We start from the raw sequence: 23,454 nt of genomic DNA, 5'->3' as shown, positions 1-23,454 counted from the left end.
TTCAGTGAAACTTTTTTTAAGAGGAGGTGTCACTTCAGGATAATGCATGTTGAAGTTATCTTAAATGTTAATTATTACTTCTTCCCCCGCATGAATAGCATCATCTGGGCACAGCCTCCTCATTCCCTACCTGCAGGCAAAAAAAATATCTTGATTTAGGCACATCTGTGGGACTTAAATGAACTGGATTTATTGCATCTAACTCTTACTCCAAGGATCATGGAAGATAAATTGGGCATGGCTACGCTTCGTGCATTCTTGCAACATACCTGTTCTCTCTTACTCATTTCTCAAAATAATGGTACAGGAAGGAGAAATCTTATCTCTTTTTATTATAACCGATAGGACGTTTCATCCAGTCTAAAAACAACTCAGTAAACAGGGGCATTGGGAGACTCATTACCTTAAATCTATTACCCTAAAACATGTATGTTTCACAGCAAAACTATTTGAGCTAAGGTACCAGCCTGATGAAATAAGCCATTCAGAGAAGATGACTAGACAGTATGTAAAAACTATTAATGATTCACGAAATAAGTGCTTGCACCATGAGGAAAGTACGCTCTGGAAAGGAAAAGAAATGCTGAGTCTGGTAGCTGGGGAGAAAGAAACCCAACTGGAAGGTGGAAAGCTTGCCATGGGCGTGACCCTTAATCAAACGTTCAGAGGCGGCTCGGTTACATTAAGCTATAAAATGAGAAGTCAAGCGATAATTAAGAGAGGCGCCGGAGAGCCAATGGTGTTTCTCATCACCTCGACGGACCAATCAGGTGCCGAAGAGAGAGTTCCAGAACAAGGATCCCTTGATTGAACGCGCTAGATCCTTCTGTTGCTAGAGCTGCTCGCGCTGCCTGGTTCGGGAATTGTGGCTTCCCCCAAGAGATCGTTGGTGGAGAAGCAAGGAATTTAACCCTGTGGAATAAATGGCTCCTCCGCTGCAGGATACCGGGGTGGGGGCTGTAGGGGGAGAGAAAAAGGCGAACGGGAGTGAAATCTGTTCCCGCCGTTTTTTCACGTGGGAAGAAATCGGTCTGCGTACGGGACGGATTCAACCTCATCTTAAGGAGAAGTGGCTTGTGATTGACAGGAAGGTCTACGACATCAGCAGCTTCTGCCAGCGGCACCCGGGGGGCCAGAGGGTGATTTCCCACTACGCTGGGCAGGATGCCACGGTGAGTACAGCTACGTCTCAGAGTGCTAGTTGAGCAGGGGGGAAAGCGGAATGGCAAAACCCGGCTCACATCCCGAAAGAATACAGGAAAACGAACTTGGAAAAGAGGTCTTCTAGTCCAACTCCTGCAGGGAACCCTATATCATTCTGGACAAATGGCTGACCCGTCTCTTCTTAAACACCTCCGGGTGATGGAGCACCCACAACCTCTGAAAGGAAGCTGCTCCACTAATTAACTGCTGTCACTGTCAGGAAATTTCTCAGTTGGGTCTCTCTTTGATAGGTTTCCCATTTGTTACTTCTTGTCTAGGTTGCTTCTTGATTAGTTTCCATCCATTGCTTCTTGTTCTGTCTTCAGGTGCTTTGGAGAATAGGTTGTGTGTGTTGTCCTCCCCCCATTCTTTGTAACAGCCTCTCAAATATTGGAAGACTGCTATCATGGCATCCCTCACCCTTCTCTTTGTTAGATTAGATGCAACAATTCCTGCAATCTTTTATCCACTGTTTCATCCTAGAGTCCCCTAATCATCTTTGTTGCTCTTCCCTGCACTCTTTTAGAGCCCCAGCATCTTTTTTGTATGGTGGTGATCAGAACTGGATGCGGTGCGGTATGACTAATAAAGCAGTGCTATCATCTTTTGGGATCTTGATACTATCTTCTAAAGAAATTTACAAATACCTTTAACATTTCTAAATTAAATTTAAAGAAATTAGGATTATCTCCTTGTCCTCATTAAAATAGAGCTCACTAAGAAATTCAAGGATTCATGAGGTTGCTCCCATTTTGAAGGGGTCCTCACCAGGGAATAGGGGCCATAAATATTCATTGGAGCTACAGATGGTTTTGCTTTCATAGCCAGGACTTTTCATACCAGCTTCCGCCCTCCTTGCAAATTTGGGTGGTTTCTAAATTCTCTCTTCTAAGTATAATCTTTTTAAAAGTTTATTTAAATGGTGTCCCAGCCAGAATTGGTGTCATCTTGGCATAATTCATTTCGTATAAACTAATTACTAATTGGTGTTTGACAAGTTTGACAAGTTATTTGAGTCCGTTCTCCTCATTAAAATGCTGTTTTATAATTCTTGTTTTAATGTATGGTCTGCACTCTTTAAACAGCATTGCTGTTTTAAAAAGTAAGTCTAGCTGCAAGGCACCTATGATGAATATACAATTTGTTGAAATCCAGGAGTAAGGTTGTGTAAAAATGTTTCACAATGTTAGTTATGCCGTTGTCATTTTTAAATTTTGAAAATGGTCTTGGGTAAGCTGTTGTTTTAGAGCAGGGATGTCAAACTCAAGGGCCGGGGGCCGGATTTGGCCGGAGGGGTGCTTAGATCTGGCCCAAAGGGCCGCCCTGGAAACACTGAAGGACCAGCCCGCAGTGCCTTTGCCAGTGAAAACAGAGTGCAGGAGGGCCAAGGGTCGCCCTCCTGAGCTCCCGTTTTCACTGGCAGTGGGCTGCAGGAGGCCATCACAGCCGAAAACTGAGTTTGAGAGCCCATTTTTGCTGTCAGAGCCCTCGGACCAGTACAGGCTCCCACAACACTATTGATATCGAGTTGGCCATGCCCAGCCTGGCCACCCACCCTCGGCCCCCTGAGGTCAAGCACAACCCTGCTGTGGCCCTCAATGAAATCAAATTTGATACCCCTGTTTTAAAGTGCGATGTTTGCTGGGAGTACTTTAAAATGACTTAGCTCCAGATTGATTCCCAGCATTTGTAATGTCAAGATTGATTTGATCATATTTGAAAATTTTACTAATAAATTATTTTTGACTGCTTGATTGAAGTTTACATAGAGTAGGTTTTTTAAATTTCCTAACACATAATACATGAGAAGTATAATTGTAAGTATTGGGTATATGAAGAAATCTTGATTGTAAGGTGCAATGTGATTTACGGTACTTCTAATAGAAAATACTTTATCAGCAAGATGTTCAGATGACAGTGCTGAAGCTTGCCTATATTGAAAGAGGAGAAGTTACACTGAGAAAATTCATTAGTTTTTAGAAAGCTCTCTTATTTGCTGTTTGGGAATGGAGAAAGAGTGTTCAGATTGATGTGTGTATGTGTTTGTGTGTAGCTGGGTGCATGAAATCATATGCATGGACTAATTGATAATAACCTCATATGAGAAAGATTAGTGTAAATTCTTGATGGGAAGAATTGAGGAAAGATGCTATCTGTTGTCCTGTATGTTCCAAAGTCTCTTTTGCTTTTGAATCCAAGTGATACATATGCTTATAGGAAAGTATTTGACAATAGAAGAATTTGATTAACTTCTTAAAATTAGCAAATTAGGTACTCAAGTTACTAGTAATGGTTAAACTTGTGTGTGTAGACACACACACACATTCACACACAAACGTATGTATAAACATATACATATACACATACATACCGAGTAATGGAGCTAATAAAGTAAGAAAGATGTGGTTGCAAAGCATTTTCTACAATTCATTAAAAGAGATTTATTATTTTCACACTTCTATGTAAGCCAAAAAAAGTGGTGGTTGCTTTAAAGAGGTGATTTATTAAATCAAAATGACTCTTTAAACAGCTACTAGTACTTTTGAGGATTGTGCCTGGAAAACACAAACCTGCTTAAATGAATAGTGGCATATGGCTAAATGAGATCCAACACAGTTCTTCCAAATCCTTTTTGACCATCACAGCCAGGATTTTTTAAAAAGTGAATATATGTAAGCTTTTGCTGCAGTAGGTGTTTTAGAATGAGGTGTAGTTCCAAGATTACATATCCCCCAAAGCCTAAAGATCTCTGAAGATTTTAGCCAAAAATAATTAAAAAATATTAAATACCAATAATTATACCAATTAAAACTAAATATGAATGAAACCAAAACTTTGTGTGCTAATTTTTAAATAATGACTCCCAGCTTACCGCTCAAACTCTGGATGCAGTATATACTACTGTTTTACATTTAAGCTCTTTGTGACTACTTTCTAGTTTAAGTTTAGTTTAAATCTGTGTTTCTCATTCTGTTTAACATAATAACTTTTCTCTCATAGGATGCATTCACAGCATTTCACCTGAATAAGGCTCAACCAGCCAAGTATTTGAATTCATTGCTCATAGGGGAACTGGCACATGATCAACCAACTAGTGAACCCACCAAAAATGTGAGTGTTTGTTAGACATCAGAATTGGGAATGCAAATATATTTCTATACTTTAAAAAATACAGTGCAGATATAATTAAAATCACATTTCTATGTTACTGATTGTTCACTAGAGATAAGGAACCTGTGTCCTTTAACAGCTACACTTAGCACAATAGGGATACTAGAGATTGTAATTAAGCACTAGAAAACCATCAGGTGCCCACTTCTGATTTTTAACCCACATTACAAATAGTCCCCAAGTTACAATTGCAATTGGGACTAGAATTGCTGTTGCTAAATAATGCAATTGTAAAGTCACGTGACTGCATTGCTTAGAGATGGCAATGTAGGCAGTCTAGATTATTGTCGTAATCAGACCTGGAAGTGGAAGGAATTCCAGGTAAAGTGTGGGTGCAGGCTGTGGAAAGAGAGTGCAGTCAGTGCTTCTGTTTGAGCACAGGGAGGCCAGGGAAAGGATATGCTGTATGTGCAAGTGAAGTGCGGGGGGGAAAGTGGGTGTGGTGAGAATGAAGAAAGGCTGAGGGCAGAGGAGCCTTACCCAACCAACTTGCAGTCTTCCCCACCTGCTTCCCCATTGACTTTGCTTATAGGAAACTGGTAGGGAAGCTCACAAGTGGTGATTCACAGGACTGCAGAACACTGCAACTGGTCATAAATGCAAACTGGTTCCCAAGTGCAATTATGATGGCTGGAACTTTGAAGACCAGTTATATGCCTTTTCATTCAGCGCCTTTGTAACTTTGAATATCCTTGAATGAACGGTTGTAACTTGAGGACCACTTCTATCTAGTACTGATAAATAAGGTTAGTGGATGGGAGACCACCAGCCCTGTCCACATGAAACAAAATCCAGATTGGTATTATAATACAATTATGATAAGGTAAAAGGCCGAGGCAATATGCCTCACCCTTTTTTCTTTGCCTGACTGTACACTGGGCTGCCTTTGAAGAGTAACTGGATGCTGCAGCTAGTCCAAAATGTTGCGGCATGGGCAGTTTTTGTCATTTATTGTTATGCCTATTTCTCACTTCTGCTCTGAGAACTCTACTACTTCCCCGTAAGCTTTCAGGTACAATTCAAGATGCTGGTCATCATCTGTGAAGCCCTCTATTGCATAAGGCAGTATCCTTTCTCCTATTGTTTCTGCCCTAGATCTAGTAAAAAAAAGGTGTGCTGTGGGTGCTCTTCTATTAAGCAAGGCCATCTTTTTGGATCCCAGAATTGTGCCTTTTCAGTTACAGCACCTGTCCTGTGGAACACTGTACTTCTCACCCCAACATTTGGGTGACCTGTTAGCCTTTACAACAAATTGAAGACCTGGCTGTTCCCATAGGCATTTAGATCAGGGGAGAATATGAGCTGTGCTGCTGTTGGTGGTTTATAGTTAACCATTTATCCTTGGGCAGTGGGGGAGAGTTATGTTTGGGGGTGTTGTTTGTTTTTAATCCTGTAAGCCACCCAAAGTCATTTGTATGAGATGGGTGGCCATATAAACGATCTCTGTCACTGAGAACTTTTTATGGGATGACCTTAATATTTTTTTAAAGATTAAATAAGAGGAATCAGAGCTGAGTAAGACGGTACAATCAAATTGTTTTTCTTGGCCTCCTGCAATTAGGTACCGTCCAGCATTTCTTAGATCATGGCTCTGAATTCTGAGTAATTATATACAATACGGTATAATATAATACAATACAAAATGAAATAAAAGCACCAAACTAGGAAACATCAAGGTGGTTGTCAAAATCTAAAACAATACAAATCAAAAGCTTGGGGAGTTACATTTTATAGTCAACATTTCATGTTATTATTTGTAGCCATGTAATGTATGATTATGGGACTAAGTGATTTTTTTGCCCCACAGCAATTGCTTACTCAAGATTTCCGGGAACTGCGATCCACTGTTGAGAAAATGGGACTTCTGAAGCCAAATCTCTGGTTTTTCTTTCTGATATTTGTTCATATTTTATTCTTCGATATCAGTGCTTGGTTGATAATCTGGTATTTTGGCACATCTTTAATACCATTCTATGCAGGTGTTGCATTCTTTACTATTGCTCAGGTACGGTATGGATCTTGTCATGTAATAAGAATTGGTATCTTTTTCTGTAAATAGAGGATCTAAAAAAATTCGCATGTTTCACTAAAGTGAGAAACAAGATAACTAACTACAATAACAACTAACTAGATTTTGGGAGGAGTTTTCTGTACTGCAGCAGCCTTTTTCTTTATGTCACAAGACATAACAGTCTTAGCATCTGGGATATTTTCACACAGCTTTGCAATTTAATGGCAGTACACCTGGTTTCGAAGTCAGAACCAGCACACCAACAGGGATCCTTGATTAACTTTGGTAATTGGGACCGGAATTTCCATTACTAAGCGATACAGTTGTAAAATGCAATATCATGTGACTGCATCACTTAATGTCAGCAATCCTGGCCATTAAATAGACAGTCCATGGTCCAAATGCAATTCATAGACAGGGACCAATTAGGACCTTTTCAGTAGATTAAAGATCGCAGGTTTACAGAATCTTATTTTATTTAATATGAATATCTCCTTAAAATGTGTTTTAATGCAATGATTTAGTTCCATATTGTACAATGTATGAAATTAGCTTCATTTTTTAAAAAGGTTTTTTTTTCCCCCAGGGCCAATTGTCCTGGCTCCAACATGATTTGGGTCACCTTTCAGTCTTTAGAACATCTAAGGGGAATCATATTGCCCATAGGATCGTCTTGAGTCAACTGAAAGTAAGTGTCCTGACCTTTAGGGAGGCTTTTCTTTTTGTCATCATATGATCTTAAAGTCTATTCTTTTCTGCTATTTCTTTCTTCTAGGGATTTCCAGCCAATTGGTGGAATAATTTGCATTTCCAGCATCATGCCAAACCAAACTGCTTTCGTAAAGACCCTGATCTCAACATGCATCCCATTGCGTTTGCCTTAGGGACAAAACTAGCTACAGAGGTATGGAGAGCGTATTATTGAAAAGCAACTTTAGAAGAGCAAATAGAAGACACTGGAGGCAACAAATCTTCATTATCTGTGTTTGTGCTTGCCAAGCTATTTTGTTGTTTTTCTTTTAAGCCTGATTTGATTTACTTTTACTGGATCCTTTTGCTTGATTTATTGTTATGGTTAGTCCTCATTTGGCACAATTGGTTGCTAAGTGAAACCACAACTGTACTTAGGATCTTACTTCAGCTATCCTTTAGGCTTTAACATTTGCAAGTAGTCTTTGTTTAGTGACCACAATTGGAGCCAGCAACTTGGTTGTTAAGCAGATTGGTCACTAAGTAAAACTGAAGTTGTGCTTATGATCTTGCTTCTATTTTCCCTTGCTTTATAGACCTGCAAACGTTGTAGATATTTTACCTTTGTTACTTAGAAAAAAATACAGGTTATTTTAAAAGAGTGCAATAAACCTCTGCAAGATTTAAGCCATCCATTTTACCCCTCCAAATAGACAAAATTTGAATATTTTGGCCTAGCTCATACTAGGCAGCTGCCCACAGTCCATTGGTCACACTAACATAAATAAGGAAAGGAGCATAAGGAAATGCATCTCAGTTGCTTGAATAAACTGATGTCCCTTTCTTCATAGCTTGGATTGCAGAAAAAGAAGTACATGCCTTACAATTATCAACACAAGTACTTCTTCAGTAAGTATCTCTGTCACAGAAAAATACCACATTCCATTATTTACAGTAACTGCACTGCCTCTCCTGATTTTTAGAATGGGGAGCTATAGGTTACAGCATCTAAGATAGTGAATTTGCAAATCAAAGGTGCTAGGATAATCAGAGAAGACGTATATATTGAGATCTGAGATGAAAATGAGAGTTGGCAATGTCATATCACAAGAATTTGGGGATAAAGACAAATGGTAACATCAGAAATGGAGAGTGAGAAGGTGACAAATTATATGCTGGTTTATGACCACAATAAAGATTGATTTGATATGAGAAATTAAAGGTGCTGAATCATCACAACAGAAAAAGATAAGATTGAGGGAATATAGAATAATAAGTACTTTACTTTATTGCCTGGTGAAACATGTTAATATTTGAATTTATTAAATTGAACTATGAACAGAATGTAGTTCTGAAATAATAGAAATATAAGCCAAATAAGAAGAAAGTGTACGATGTACTATTAACAATTGCAACTTGGTCAGAAGAAATAGGGCAGAAGAGTGAATAAGTGTGTTTTTAAAGAGATTTTTATTTCTTCTTCTTGTTTAACAGTAATCGCACCGCTTTTAATGATTCCCTTCTTCCAGTTATCCATATACCACGCTACAATCAAACGCAGAGAATGGGTGGTAAGTATGCCAACCTAGGAATATGGACAAATGAGAAAAAATGTTTCAGACCTACATATCATTGTGTTCTGGAAATTCTTTTGAGCTACTTTGAATCAGCTTCAGTTCGACAAAACTGAAACTTAGAATGCTTTGGCTACTCCCAGTTTCAGATGAAACAAAATCTGGATAGGGCAAGTGTTTGGGGGTGGGAGGTGGTGTTTTCTTTTTTCCACTGCCCTCCCCCCCCCACCCCCCCACCCCCAGCTAATAGGCTGCTGATCTAGCATGGTATGTCCCACTAGCCAACTCACTTTATTATCTTCCCTTTTTATCTCCCTCCCCTGCTTCCTGTCAGGCACTACCACCAGCAAACATATATTATTTTTCCCAATGCCCCAATCTTTTAATTTTTTCTGCCCCCCCCCCCCCCCCCCCAAAAGCTATATTTATATCCATTTCAGGAGTGAAATAGTTCCTGTGTGGATTATTTTGCTTATTCCCCATTCTCCAAAAGCCTATACTGCTAATGAGAACTTATTTTCTAAGAAATATTGTAGCATAGGAATACTTATAGAAAATACTGTCTTTTCTCTCTTTCTTCTGAAACAGGATCTAGCCTTGATTGTCATTTACCAAATCAGAGTCATGGTTGTCTACATACCCATTATGGGATTTGGTTGTTTTATGGCATACTACTGGCTGGGCAGGTAACCCCAACTTTATTTTTTTCTAAAATAATTATCATCAATTACTGATAAAATACCACTCATGAAACAGAAGTGCCATATGATCACATTATGGTTCACTGGAAACTTCCAACTGGTTTCCAAGGATAGCCCCACACATGAAATAACTGAGAAAGGGACATAAATGCAATACAAGATAAACCTGTGCAAGAACCTAGCCACAACTAACAACTTGTTCTTTGAGCAGGAGTGTCCAGCATACTCACCAAATTGTGTACTAGGTACATCTGGAGAAGTTCAGCTCCATTCAGAACCACAGACAGAAAACCTTCAGACTTAGAAAGTCTGTGTACTCACTATTTGCTCTTGTTAGGGTTGAGGTTAACTCTGCCTCCCAGCCCCCCTTCAAACTTCCACAGTCTGTAAGCACTGGAAAAAACATCTTGACAACATCATTCAGCCAACCAAGAGTCAAAATATTCAGCGGAGTATTATTTATGTATGGATGACATCTGACCCTGTGGTGACAGATGAATACCTTTCTCCAAAGTGGCACATTGCTCAGTAGCTTTACTGAAAACATTTGGAAAGTCAAACATACACATTATAATGAACTGTGCTATTTTAGTATTACATAAAAGGGTACTTAGCAAAAACTTAATTTGACGCTGTATTGGACTTTGCAGATTTCTGGAAGCAACTTGGTTTATCTGGGTTTCACAAATGAATCACATTCCAATGAATATTGACTATGACACAAACATGGACTGGGTATCTACCCAGGTAAGTCTATTTCACCTTGTTCAAAGCATTGATTTTTGAGATTGATCATTGAATGATTTGGGAAACCGATGACAAATTTGGGATAGGAGAAAGGTTTTAATTTTATATTTTCCAAATATGACAAGTAACTAATTTGTATGAATTCATACAAATTAGTTACACATGCATTCCATCAAAACATATTTCTGCATAGCTTGGCACTACATTCAGTCTCTTTTTCCAAAAGAAACATCTAGGAGAACTATAATTTAAAAGTATCGACCAGCAGTTATAAAACAACACAACCACAAAAAACAAGGAAAATACAAACTAACTATGAAAGGTTGAAATCCTGTGGTTGGCCAGTACAGAAACTGAAGTAGATTAAAAAAATAATCCAGTTTAATGAAAGGCAACTTTTTATCATTCTAATGTTAGGTACCCCTTGGAGAGGTGGGATTAAAGATGGAAAGGCTTGGAAAAAATCTGGAAAATGTCAGGAAAAAAGTAGAAAAATTCAGGGATGAAAAGTTTTTCTTTTCCTACTTTTTTATAGCCTCTTTTTCTCTTTAAAACTGGACAAATGTTTTGGAAAGAATAAAGAGGCAGTAATGAATAAGTGCAATAACACAAGAAGCTCATATTTTGCTAGCCTTCATGCCCACCAAATAATGTCTATTAACTTGCAATGGTTTTAATCTTCTTGGATATCAAAACAATGCTGTTCCTGTGCACAGGAAAATTTGATCACAGCAACTGTGAATTATAAGAGGGAAGAATTCAGGACTTGTTCTCTCTCTCTCCCCTTTTCCCTTCAAATTCTGTGTTGGTTCCAATCAATAATTAAAATTATGTCCATAATAAAACAACACAATACATACATTGATTAAAATCATAAATATTAAATATTTGGCATCTGCAGTCCATCATTAAATCTTCTCATCCACCTCATACCCTCCCCATGCTTGGGGAAAAGCCAGGTGTGAAGTCTGCTGAACTTCAAGGGGAAAGATGTTCCATACGGCAGAGGCTGACCACGGAAAAGGCTTACTTCCTAGAACCCATAAGATGGCAATGTTTAAGGGAAGGAACTAGGAGCATGCCCAACCTATCTAATCTGGCAAGATGGGTAGATGTAATTAGAGAGAGGTTGATCCTGCAGATAACCTGGCTCTGTACCATATTGGGTTTTAAAGATAACCAAGACCTGCATCCAGAAGGAAATCAGGAGGCAATGAAGCTTGTATAACAAGAGATATTACATGGGTAAACTTAGGGGCAACTATCACAGTTAATGTCACTGCATTCTGGATCAGTTGTATCTTCCAGGCGGGCTTCATAGGGAATCCCATATAGAATGCATTGCTGTAATCAAATTGGAAGTGAGCACAGGCATTCCAGTCAAGGAAAGAGTACAATTGGCACACGAAACCAATCTGTGCAAGGGCCCCCACAGCCATGGCTGCCACCCTCCTTGAGCAGGAGGGTGAATCTACTAAAAACCCAGACCCACTCTGTCTTGTCAGAATTGAGTTGAAGCTAGTTCACAGGCAAGTGTCCCTAAAATATTGAAAGAGCATTACTATCCTGTAGTAACCAGTAGATACTTTATAATCATTATATTGCTCTGTTGGCAGCAAAATTCTGTCAGAATTTGTATGCCTCAAAACTGGGTGAGTTGTACTTGCCCTAAAGTGAATTCCATTTTCATATGAGAAAGGGAGGGAAGGATAGAGATTGCCAGAGCATGTTTTTTTCTTGGGAAAATACAAGGATATGGCTTAAATATGCAAGGAGAGGTATGGCTTAAAACCAGATATGTTCCACACGGGTTCCTATATGGTCTAACCAGGAGAGGAAGCAGCAGATATCTGTACAGACATAACCCAAAGATTGGAGAGATAGAGAGTGGCTGCCTCATGACAAATACAACAGATTGGAACTGGAATTTCAGAAAAAACACAAGAAAAGAAGCTCAAAAACCAAATGGAAATAATAAAACACAAACTGTCCCTACTTTTGAAAAAGAAGAATTAGCACACAAAGTTAAGAATATAAAACAAAACTTTTTTAAAAATGCCAATAAACCAGGAAGATGATTGGCATATAAATTTTTTAAAAAGGGGAAAAAAAACAGGTACAAAACTTGATAGACGAGAAAGGTACATTACAACATCAAAATGACAGCAAAAAAATAACAATCCAGAACTACTATGAATATCTGTATGATCAAGAGGAACTATAGGAGTATAAAATAAAACAATATCTAGAAGATGCTGGATTACCTAAAGTCCCTGAAGAAATAAGATCTACACTAAATTCAAAAATTGTTTGACTTACCAGAAGCAGTTAAGAGACAGAAGAAAAATAAAACTCCAGGACCAGATGGCTTACCAACAGAATTCTATAAACAATTACAAGACCCCCCTGGGACTGGTACTACTGGAAGTTTACAACAAAGTCTTACTAAAAACTAAGATATCAAAATCTTGGATGGAAGCAAATATCATCCTCATACCAAAAAAAGATACAGATTTATTGCAGATTATAAACTATAGACCCATCTCACTTTTAAATGTAGACTATAAAATTTATACATCAATAATAGCTGAAAGATTGAAGAGATTCCTGAATAAATTTATACATTCGGACCAGAATGGTTTCCTGCCAAATAGAAAAATCAAAAATAACAGAATAATTGTGAACACATTGCAATATTATGAAGCATACCCAGAAAAACAAATGGCACTGATATTTCCTGATGTGCAGAAAGCATTCGACAACTGGCAATTCATGATACTGCAGCTAAAATACATGGAATTTGGGAGAAAATTCACCCAATATGATCAAGGCAATATACACAAAACAGACTGCAAAAGTGTTTGTGAATGGGGACATAAGCGAGAATATTAATATTAAAAGAGGCACAAGACAGGGATGCCCATTGTCCCCCTTATTTATTTTGACTCTGGAAGTGTTAAATAGAAACAACCACCAAGATATAGAAATAAAAGGCATGGAGATAAAAAAGAACAGCTTTTGCCGATGATTTGGTATTTATAGAAGAACCGCAAGAAACAGGACTCAAACTAATGAAGAAAATAGAAGACTATGGTGATGTTGCAGGATTGAAAATAACATAGAGAAAACTAAAATCTTAGTTAAAAAGGAACAGAAAAAAGATTTAATGGAAAACAGATATTTGAATAGTTAAAAAAGTAAAATATTTGGGAATATATGTATCAGCAAGATGTGTAACTATAAAAAGAAGACAATTACTTAAAATTAATACAGCAAGTTAAATTGTATTTGGAAAAGAGGGGGAAAGATGCAATTATAACTGTTAGGAGAAATAGCCACCATCAAAATGAATATCTTACTGAGAATGTTGTACTTGTTCCAAACAATTCCAATAAAGCTAGAAAGGAAATATTTCAAGGAATTAAATAGAATGGTAACCAAATTTATGACAAAGCAGAAAAGCAAGAATTAGTTTGAAATTAATGCAAGACTCTATCAATAGAGGAGGTTTTGGGTTGCCAAACTGGGAACTATACTATCAAGCAGCTGTCCTTACCTGGCTAAAAGAATGGATAACCTTGAGACATAGACAATTACTTGTATTGGAGGGATACAACTTAACAACTATGGTGGCATGCCTTTCTATGGTATGAGAAATATAAATCACATAAATACTTTCAGGAACTTTAGAAATACCCTAGTCTCAGTATGGGCAAAAATCAGGGGAAAACACTACTTGAAAATACTAGTCTGGCTCTCCATGATGGAGGCACTAACATACCAAATGTGATAGACATGGGAAAAATTGTAAGATAGATATTTTAAATGAGAAGGGGGAATTGAAAAACAAACAGGAATTGAATAACCAAGAGATAAATTTAGCATAGTGGCTGCATGTACAGATACACTCTAGATACCGTAAAGATGCCAAAACATATTGTTTTTATAAAGAACCAACAGAATTGTATCAAGTTTTAACAGGACCAGAGGATAAACTGATTACAAAAATTCTATAGTTATTTATTGACTATTAGAATTGAAGAGGAACAAGTAAAAGAAACTATGATAGCATGGCTTAAAAATTTTGGGTATTCTATAGAATTGGACAAATAACAAAAGTTGTGGGACAGAGACTATAAATTGACATTGTCCACTGCATATAAAGAACGTTTTATAGATGGCACATCCCACCAGCAAGATTAGCCAGAATGTTTAAGGATATGTCTGTCAAGTGCTGGAAGTGCAACTCCCAGGCACACATTACATGTGGTGAACATGTTCAAAAGCCAAGAATAGAAAAGAAAATACTGGACTAAAACCTGGCTAAGTTTTCTAACCACACCTGGCTAGAAAAAATGATAAAGGAACATATAGATTTAAAATCAGAAATATTTCTGTTGGGCATCGTACCAGACAAATATAGTAAAAGAAACACATACCGTATTTATCGGCGTATAACACGCAGTTTTAAAACTAAAATTGCAAGCTTAAACCCTGCCTGCGTGTTATACGCCGATACTGCGTGTTATACGCCGGGTCCACTGTTCCCTCTAAGGTGCGCGGCCGCGCGGCCGCGCACATGGCAAGAAACCCCCGCGCAGAGGTTTCTAACTCCCGCGCAGAGGTTTCTTTCAAAGCAAACGTGGGGAAGTCCTTTGCAGGCAGCTAGAACTGGCTGCCTGCAAAGGACCTCCCCAAACTTGTTTCAGCGGCAGCTCTCAGCCTGGCAGCAGTGTCACACAGACTGTGGAAGGAGGGGGAGGAGGAGGGAACCAAAGAGAGCTTTTACCGAGTCTGCGCCCCACAGCCAGGACCGTCCTGGCGCCTCCAGCCGCGTTTCTTCCTGCAAAGCCCTTCGGGCAACCCGAGAGTTCCGCTTGACGCCAGAAGGGCTTTGCAGGAAGAAACGCGGCGTTTCTTCCTGCAAAGCCCTTCTGGCGCCAAAAGGAACTCTCGGGTTGCCCGAAGGGCTTTGCGGGGAAGAAACGCGGCTTGAGGCGCAAGGACGGTCCTGGCTGTGGGGCGCAGACTCGGTAAAAGCCTCTCTTTGGTTCCCTCCTCCTCCCCCTCCTCCTCCTCCTCCTCCTCCTCCTCCTCCTTCTTTCTGGAGCCCCTTCCTCAAAGATTTGGTACCAAAGCAATGGCGGTGAGGAAGTTGTGTCTTTTGGATTTTGCACTGTTGTCTTTTCAATGGTTCTCAGACTGGTTGAACCTTTAGCAGCTGGGGTGATATTCTTTACTGTTAAGGTTACAATTGGATGTGTTGGACAAATCTTAAAAGATGAAACTTTTATTAAAACGTTTGACTTAACTAAAAACGTCTTCCTTTTTCTTCTTCTTCTTAAATATGATTTATTTATTTATTTTTACTTCAGAAGTTTGATGACCGTTGTACAAACTAATCCAACCTAAATGTAGAGGAGGAGAAGAAGGGGGGGGGATTTAAAAAGAGCAGAGGAAAAAGAAAAGAAAGCATGAAGAAAACATAAAGAAAGGGATGGGAGGGAGGGAAGGAAGGAAGGCACTTTATGTTGAGGAGTTAATGTTATAATTCATGTTCTAATGTTATAAATTTTAATCCAACATTAAGTTCCGAGCTTCCAAGTCATTTATTTTTAATGAAAAAAATTTTTACTCAAATTTTTGTGTTAAAATGGGGGATGCGTGTTATACGCCGGTGCGTGTTATACGCCGATAAATACGGTATTTAATAGTACATGTATTAATAGGGGCCAGTATTGTGTTCGCACAACATTGGAAAGGCATGGAGATCCAGGTGAGAAATCCAGCAGGTTCTGACAGGTTCTGGAGAACTGGTAGCGGAAATTTTGAGTAGTTCAGAGAACCAGTAGCAGAAATTTTGAGTAATTCAGAAAACCAGCAGATGCCACCCTGGCTGGCCCCAGAATGGAGATTTTGCAGTATCCCCACTGTTCTTCTCCACAGAACCACTAGTAAAAAACATTGAATTTCACCACTGAGGAGATCCCCACAGAAAAAAAGATAACAAAAATTTTAGAATGTGCAGAAATGAATAAACTAACATTTGAAATTAAAGAAAAGGAAGACACTGAATGTGTAGAGGTATGGAATCTGTTCTATTGATGGTTAAATAAGAGAAACAGGAGTTAGAATCTTCAAGATTACAAGAGAAAGATTAATCTCACTATTGGGGTTGTTTACTTTAATTTATTAATTTTGATTAGTATTACTAATTAATTTGTATTAATGTTTTGAGGGAAAAGCACTGTTATTATGAAACTACCATTAGAGAATACTATTATGATTATGACGAATATTACTCACTGCCTCAGGAACAGTCTTTCATTCTAGAACATTCCTTCCTTTGAACTAATATTAGTTCTGATTTTTTTTTTATCATTCAGAAGATCTGTGAATACAGTTATCTTTTATCAGGTTTTGGTGGGGTGGGGAATGAGGTTGTTCTTTAACTGATTTGTTAGAATTTTAATACATTGGTTTTTTTATGTTGGAATATGTTTGAATGTTTTAGAATTGTGAATTTCCTAGAATCTGGTAAACTGGGGGCATAAAACATTTTAAATAAATGAATAAATACAAATAATACCAAAATACAGGCCTATCTTCTGTGGATCCAGTTAATATTAGTGAGAGATAAAACAGATCCAGATCTCCAGCTAGGCATTGGAATAAATATACTTTCTTTGTTTTCCCATAGCTCCATGCAACATGCAATGTGAATCAGTCATTTTTCAATGACTGGTTCACCGGTCACCTGAATTTCCAGATTGAACACCAGTAAGTAAAATCCTTAGCAATAGCATTTAGACTTATATACCATGTCACAGTCTTTACAGCCCTCTCTGCCCCCAATAATCTGGGTCCTCATTTTACCCACCTCGGAAGGATGGAAGGCTGAGTCAACCTTGAGCCTGGTGAGATTTGATCTGCCAAATTGCAGGCAGCCGACTGGCAGTGGAAGAAGCCTGCAGTACTGCATTCTAACTACTGTGCTTTTGCAACTCCTTAAGATGATATTACTTTGTAAATAATTATAAATGTCTCTGGCAAATATAAAACTCCTTGTAGCGAATTTAACTTTCTTTTTACACTATAAAAAACCAAGACAAATTTGTATTTAAATGTTCAAGAATTATTTGCAAGAAGCTTAATTAAACAAAGATGTAAGACAGTTTCTAAAATGGACATGGGCACAGTTCTTTTTTTAAATGTTTTTTTTTTATTAAAGTTCTTTGATATATACTTCTTTAAATCAGTTAAAAAGAACAACTTGGCATACAAATGTTTGCTGTCTTTAAAGAGTGCATGCATTTGGGGGATTCCACATCACAAAATATAAGCTAAAGACTCATACTAGGCGTCTTTGGAAATATGTTTGTTGTGGCTGAAATGAAATGGCTGAAAGAAGGAAATAAGGGGAAAAGCAAAGTGGTTTGTCTTTTTATTTTGTCTGCTTGGGACATTTTCTGGAAAAAAATGGTACTAAAAATGGCAACAAAGGGCAGAAGGTGTGCTAGAAAATCAGCTTCATAAGATATGCTTCAGAATTTCTTTCAACAAACAATAAATTTTATCAGATGGGAAATAGATAAATGGATGCTTTTGAAAGAAAAGATGAAATATTTTTAAAGTTAAGAAAAGAGATGAAAGTTGGTGTTTAAAAAATCTGGAGAAGTAAAACAATCATTAACTGAGTGAAAATTTTAGAAGATCAAAAGTTCAAAGCAGATATTGGATAATTTGACTATTGAAATTGAAAGAGAAAGAATTCTGTTTGAGATTTAGAGCTGTCTTGACATTCCAATGAAAACATTACAGAGTAGCTTATTAAAAGTGTTGACATTTTTTTTTAATCTGGAGGAGGAAGATAGGGAAGCAGAATAAATTACAAATTTGGTGGAATTACAGATAGTGCGGAATACCCCTAGAGAGGTTTTAGTGAATTTTGTTAGATATATGACAATTGCAATGAGATTATTTTATGCTCCAAAATCGCGCACTATGGAGGAATGGCTGGTGAAGACGATGAAACCAATGGAGATGGCAAAATTTACTTCATTGTTTTGTTTTTAAGAAAAAAAACAATATCTACATTTATGGCTGACTGAAATGTTTTGCTTAAAATGGGAAAAATGCATTATGATTTATGGTTTTGATGATTGGGGGGAAAATTGGATAATAGAAAAATGACTTTTTTGTAATATAGATTAAGCAAAATTCTACCTATATTTGCTGCATAGGAAATTGGAAGTTCTTTTTTCTTTCTTTATTATTTTGTATTTAGTTTTTATGTTATCTATGAATGTTTTCATCAGCTTTATTTTTTTTAAAAAAAATAAAACAAACCTACTTTTACTTTTCTACAGCCTTTTCCCCACAATGCCTCGCCACAACTACAGTAAAGTGGCTCCCCTTGTGAAATCCCTCTGTGCCAAGCATGGTATTACCTATCAGAGCAAGCCCCTACTTACAGCCTTTGGAGACATTTTACGGTAAATATGGCAAGAATTGTATGAACTCTGGTTTGACAAGAGAAAAGAATAATTGGCTCATGTAAAACAGTTACGGTATTTTTCAGAGTATAAGACACACCTTTTTCGCCAAAAAAAGAGAGTGAAAATCTGGGTGCATCTTATACATTAAATATAGCATTTTTGGCCTACCGAAATGCCACCCCCTTTGCAAAAATGGACATGCAGAGGGTTTGGGAAGCCTGCAAAGTTTTCCGGGGGGAGAGGGGGCAAAAATGAGTGAAAATGGGCCATTTTTTGCCCCCTTCTAGCCCCCAGGAGCACTCTACAAGCCTCCCAAAGCTCTGCATGCTTTTTTGCAAAAAAAACAAGGTGTGCAGAGGGTTTGGGAGGCCTGCAGAGTACAAAAACTTTTTTTTAAAATTTACCTCTTCAAAATCATGATGTGTCTTATACTCCGGTGCAACTTATAGTCTGAAAAATACAGTAATCAGCTGAAGTGGATAAAGGGCCAATTGAACAAAGCTAAATGGATGTCTCCTTCACATGGTCTATATAGTGGGGGAAGAGCAAGGACACCTTGCCCATGTTTCATTGTGTAATAAAAATCTGGAGCTTTGCTAGGCAGTAGATTCCTGATGATAAGAACTGCAATAGCACCATAGATCGAACAGATACCATAGTAATGGCTATGTAATCTCAAAATCTTATTGAAATAAATCATATTTAGAGCATGATTTAAAACAAGTGATTTACCAGAACAAGAAATTCCAGTCTGAGATCTGGTTCCTTGCATCCTCCAGCTATGCATCTGATGGGAATGAAAGGCAACATATATTTTCACATTTCTTAGCGATTAAGTAAAATCAGGGCAAAACTAGAATAGTCCTTGGGAAATGATGATCAGAATGCCTGTTTCTTCACATTTGGGGAATAATAATTGTGACACGAGTAGAGATTTTCCCTCACTCAGTTGCAGTGGGAAAAGAGTCTCCATGTATACCAATCAATGTGCACAGAGATGGCAATCAAAGAAATGTAAGGGGGTAACAAAGATGTTGAAGGATTGGGAAAGTACATATTGTGACACATACTCTGCCTCCCATCTTGGTGTAATCTAAGACCTGTACACTGTTTTACAGATCTCTTAAGGTCTCTGGAGAAGCCTGGCTTGAAGCATATCTACATGGATAAACATTTCGAGAATGAACTCCATCCCATTGAAGATGCATCACGCACTAGAGGCAGCTGGTGGACTAAGGAAGAATGTGGGGTCTAGTGGGTAAATAGGCTAAGTGATAGTTTTGCTGGGATGGGATAATTGTGATACTTTTCTTCATCCTCTGTACAGTTTTTCCTTGGATCTGTATTCTGTTTGTACTGTGGCATTTGGGGGATATGCGAAAAGTGAATTAGTATCCTTGTATTTCACTTGATGCTTCTATGAGATTGAAACTTGGCTTTCTTTTTTCCTTGTTTTGGGGAAGGTTGTCATATGGGAAAGGCAAAGAGTTTAGAACAGAAGGATGAAGTAATGAGAAGAAAGAAGATAAAAATACAGTTTCTACTGTAACTTTATATGTTACTTGAAGGACAATTTGAAGTTTTAGGATACCTTGCAAGGTCCAATTTCTCTTGAAAGAGCAAAAGTCTTAGTTTTTAAAAAAATCCTGTAGGGTGTTTGAAGTCTGAATCTTCAAAAATATTGTTTAAGAAGACTATTAGTTTGAGTGTTTAGGTTTTTAATGTTCTTAAGAAGGAATAAAAGTGAGTTCCTTAAATGTGATCCAAACCATGAGTTTTGGGAGGATTCTTTTACACCCAAATGGAAATCAGCAAGACCAAACAGCTTCCATTCTGTCAAAGTTCCATGTCATATCTTAACCAGAAACTGTGACCCCACCTCCATGTCAAATTTTTGAGCTTCAGCAGAAATAGCACAGTTGATGCTCAAGTGAATGCAGATTCAATGACTCTTTAGCTTACACACTTTTTAAAGTGTATGTTAGAAGGAAGGATGACTCTTCTACTGTATTGTGGACCACAGCCTCTGGAAAGTTAAGACCTGAGGTCATGACATTTGTCTGGCACAGGATTGATTGAAATAATTGTTAAATATCTGTTCCATTAATGTGTGATTGATGCTCTTTTTTGATCCTTTAGCACAGTTCTCTTAAGATGTACACTACTTCATGTGTACCTGTTTTATTTATTTGTATCTTTTAATATATTTCATGAACTGATTTTGCAGTGTGCGTGGTTGTCTTTTTATTCGATAATATACATTTGAGCAGGAATTGAAAGATGAAACTACTTCATGATTTTGGAGAATATTATAATTTCCTTGAAATAGATTAAACACCAGGAAGTAGGAAGATGGGGAAGATACTTTTTTTCTGCAGTTATCCCAATGTCTAAATTTGAAAAGTTTGTTCCCGTACAACAGATTGCGTTGGAGCAGATTATCGGGACATGGATGCTCTGGGATAACAGAATCTCAATTACTGTAGTGCAATAATAACTAGGCCAAAAATCTGACACTGTAAACATGTAATTACTATGTAAAAATTATTTTTAAACAGGGATTTGTCATGAATTTAAAATGTTGCAAAAGTAGAAGCCAACAATACTGCATACACTAAGTCTATGAGTTATTCAGCTTCAACATTCATAGTGATAAAGAGTAACTGCTTGAGTAGATAGTCCTCGTTTAGGGACTGACTTGATTAGTGACCATTTGCAGTTACCACAATGATGAAAAAGTAACTTTGCAACCAATCCTCGCATTTACAGGTAATCCTCATGACCACAACTGAGCCCTAAATTTATGTTGCTAAGTGAGACATTTGTTAAGTAAATTTTGCTTCATTTTCTTGCCATAGTTGTTAAGTGAAACACTGCTGTTAAATTGGTAACATAGGTGTTAAGTGAATCTGGTTTTCGCATTGCCTTTGCTTGGCAGAAGGTCACAAAAGAGGATCACATGACCTCGGGACACTACAACAATCATAAATGTGAGTTGTCAAGCGTCCAGATTTAAATCATATGACCATGGAGATGTTGCAATGGTCATGCGTGAAAAACTATCATAAATCAATTTTTCAGTGCTGTTGTAACTTTGAACAGTCACTAAATGAACTGTTGTAAATCGAGGACTATCTGTACTACATTTTTAGGTCAGAAAAGCTGAAGTAAAATAATAAAGTTGCAGTTTTACTTAGTAACTGCTTCACTTAACAACCAAGTTGGCAGTCTTAAACCTGGTCACCAAATTAGGGCTAACTTGACTAATGAGGAAGACAGAATGCTTCTCAGTGTTTTGGTAGCTGTTATGTCATCTGTCTGTCCTATGCTACCAAAAAATATATGTAATCCTCTACTGCAACAGTTTGTTTAGTGACTGTTTAAAAGTTACAACAGCACTGAAAAAAAAAGTGATTTATGATTGTTTTTCACACTTACAACCATTGCGGCATCCCCGTGATCAGTGTCCCTCAATTATGTGGTCCCCCTTTTGCATCCTCCTGACATACAGAAATCAATGGAGAAGCCCGATTCATTTAACAACCGTATTACTAACTAAACAAGTGCAGTGATTCACTAAACAACTGTGGCAAGGAGGATTGTAAGATGGGGCAAAACTCTCTTAACAATTGTCTTGCTTAAAACAAAAAAGGTTGGACTCAATTGTGGTTGTGAATTGAGGACCACATGTAGATCTATGTGCTACCTTTATAAGCAGGTAGCACATAGCAGTTTTGTTTTGCTTTTTTAAGTAGGAAGACACCAACTTTGTTACCCTTTTTCCTAAAAATAAGACCTCCCTGGATAATAAGCCCAATTGGGCTTTTGAGCACATGCACTAAAATAAGTATAAGCTTTATTGTCATTGTACTTAAATACAATGAAATTAAACTAAAACAACTAAAATAAAACCACCTCTGAAAATAAGACCTCCCCAAAAATATTGCAACACAGCAGCAGTCATTAGATGACCACGTTCACTGTCTCCTGCATCTCAAAAATAATAAGACCTCCCTGAAAATAAGGCCAAGTGCTTATTTTGGGGGTCAAAAGAAACGAAGACCCTGTCTTATTTTCAGGGAAACATGGTAATTCTCCTTTTAATTGACAGTCTGCATCAGAATACAGAGTCCTTGAGTGATGACCATTCATTTAGTGACCAAGATTGTGAAGATGCTGAGGCCTTCTTGCATATATCTGCCTCCCAAAACATGGTGAGAAAGCTACATGCAATTTGGAAAGACCAGTGAAGGCCAGTACAGGCAGTAGTACAAGGTGACCCAAAGGGCAGAGACAGAGGTGATAGGCAGATGTTGGGAGGGGGAGGCAGTGCCTTACCTTACAAAAGGAGCTTGGGGTTGGGAGGGATCAAGGTGGGAGTGGCTTGGATGGGAGTGGGTCCTCGGGTAATGACCATTGGGATTCAATTAATGATGCGGCTGTCGGGAGTTCTGTTGCTAAACAATGAGATCAGATGATGTTCTTTGACCATATCATTTAATAACAGAAATTCCAGTCCCAATTGCTAGTGTAACTCAATTATCTGTAGACTAGAGGGAGTTGTGATGACATTAATGTAAGGGGACTTAATAATTGCAACTTGCTTGAAAAACTGCACAGGACAAATCATGTGGATATTTAAGGTCTGGATATTTAGTGGATATTAAGATCTGCCACCCAGGGGCTACCTAACTTCATATCCCCAACATGATTCCTATTGCAATTATTAATATACGCACATATTTACCACACTTATGTATGTGTATATGTATATAGCATGTGTATAGGTGTGTGTGTGTATGTAAGGGACACGGTGGTTCAGTGGCTAAGACACTGAGCTTGTCAATCAGAAAAGTCAG

General features: G+C 37.9%; 1 protein-coding gene across 1 annotated transcript; it reads left to right on the top strand.

The window, feature by feature from the left end:
* The first annotated feature begins 923 nt into the window (after positions 1-923).
* LOC116505317 (acyl-CoA (8-3)-desaturase-like) lies at positions 924-20,245 on the top strand. Its single transcript, XM_032212486.1, has 12 exons — positions 924-1,172; positions 4,204-4,314; positions 6,182-6,379; positions 6,972-7,073; positions 7,161-7,289; positions 7,927-7,984; positions 8,570-8,646; positions 9,238-9,335; positions 10,001-10,097; positions 16,798-16,877; positions 18,467-18,592; positions 19,714-20,245. The coding sequence occupies exons 1-12, from the start codon at positions 924-926 to the stop codon at positions 19,763-19,765; spliced, it is 1,377 nt and encodes a 458-aa protein (XP_032068377.1). The 3' UTR covers positions 19,766-20,245.
* The last annotated feature ends 3,209 nt before the right edge of the window (positions 20,246-23,454 follow it).

The sequence above is a fragment of the Thamnophis elegans genome, chromosome 1 (assembly GCF_009769535.1).
Source record: "Thamnophis elegans isolate rThaEle1 chromosome 1, rThaEle1.pri, whole genome shotgun sequence".
Taxonomy (NCBI): domain Eukaryota; kingdom Metazoa; phylum Chordata; class Lepidosauria; order Squamata; family Colubridae; genus Thamnophis; species Thamnophis elegans.
Note: the sequence above shows the minus strand (reverse complement) of the source record. Positions and strands in the feature narration are given on the sequence as shown.

What these genes read in the sequence shown, in the direction of transcription:
- LOC116505317 (XM_032212486.1), top strand. Translation starts at nt 924, where the DNA reads ATGGCTCCTCCGCTGCAGGATACCGGGGTGGGGGCTGTAGGGGGAGAG. An exon ending in CTAGTGAACCCACCAAAAAT is followed by an intron (nt 4,315 to 6,181) that starts GTGAGTGTTTGT and finishes TTTGCCCCACAG; the next exon opens with CAATTGCTTACTCAAGATTT. An exon ending in CATTCTTTACTATTGCTCAG is followed by an intron (nt 6,380 to 6,971) that starts GTACGGTATGGA and finishes TTTTTCCCCCAG; the next exon opens with GGCCAATTGTCCTGGCTCCA.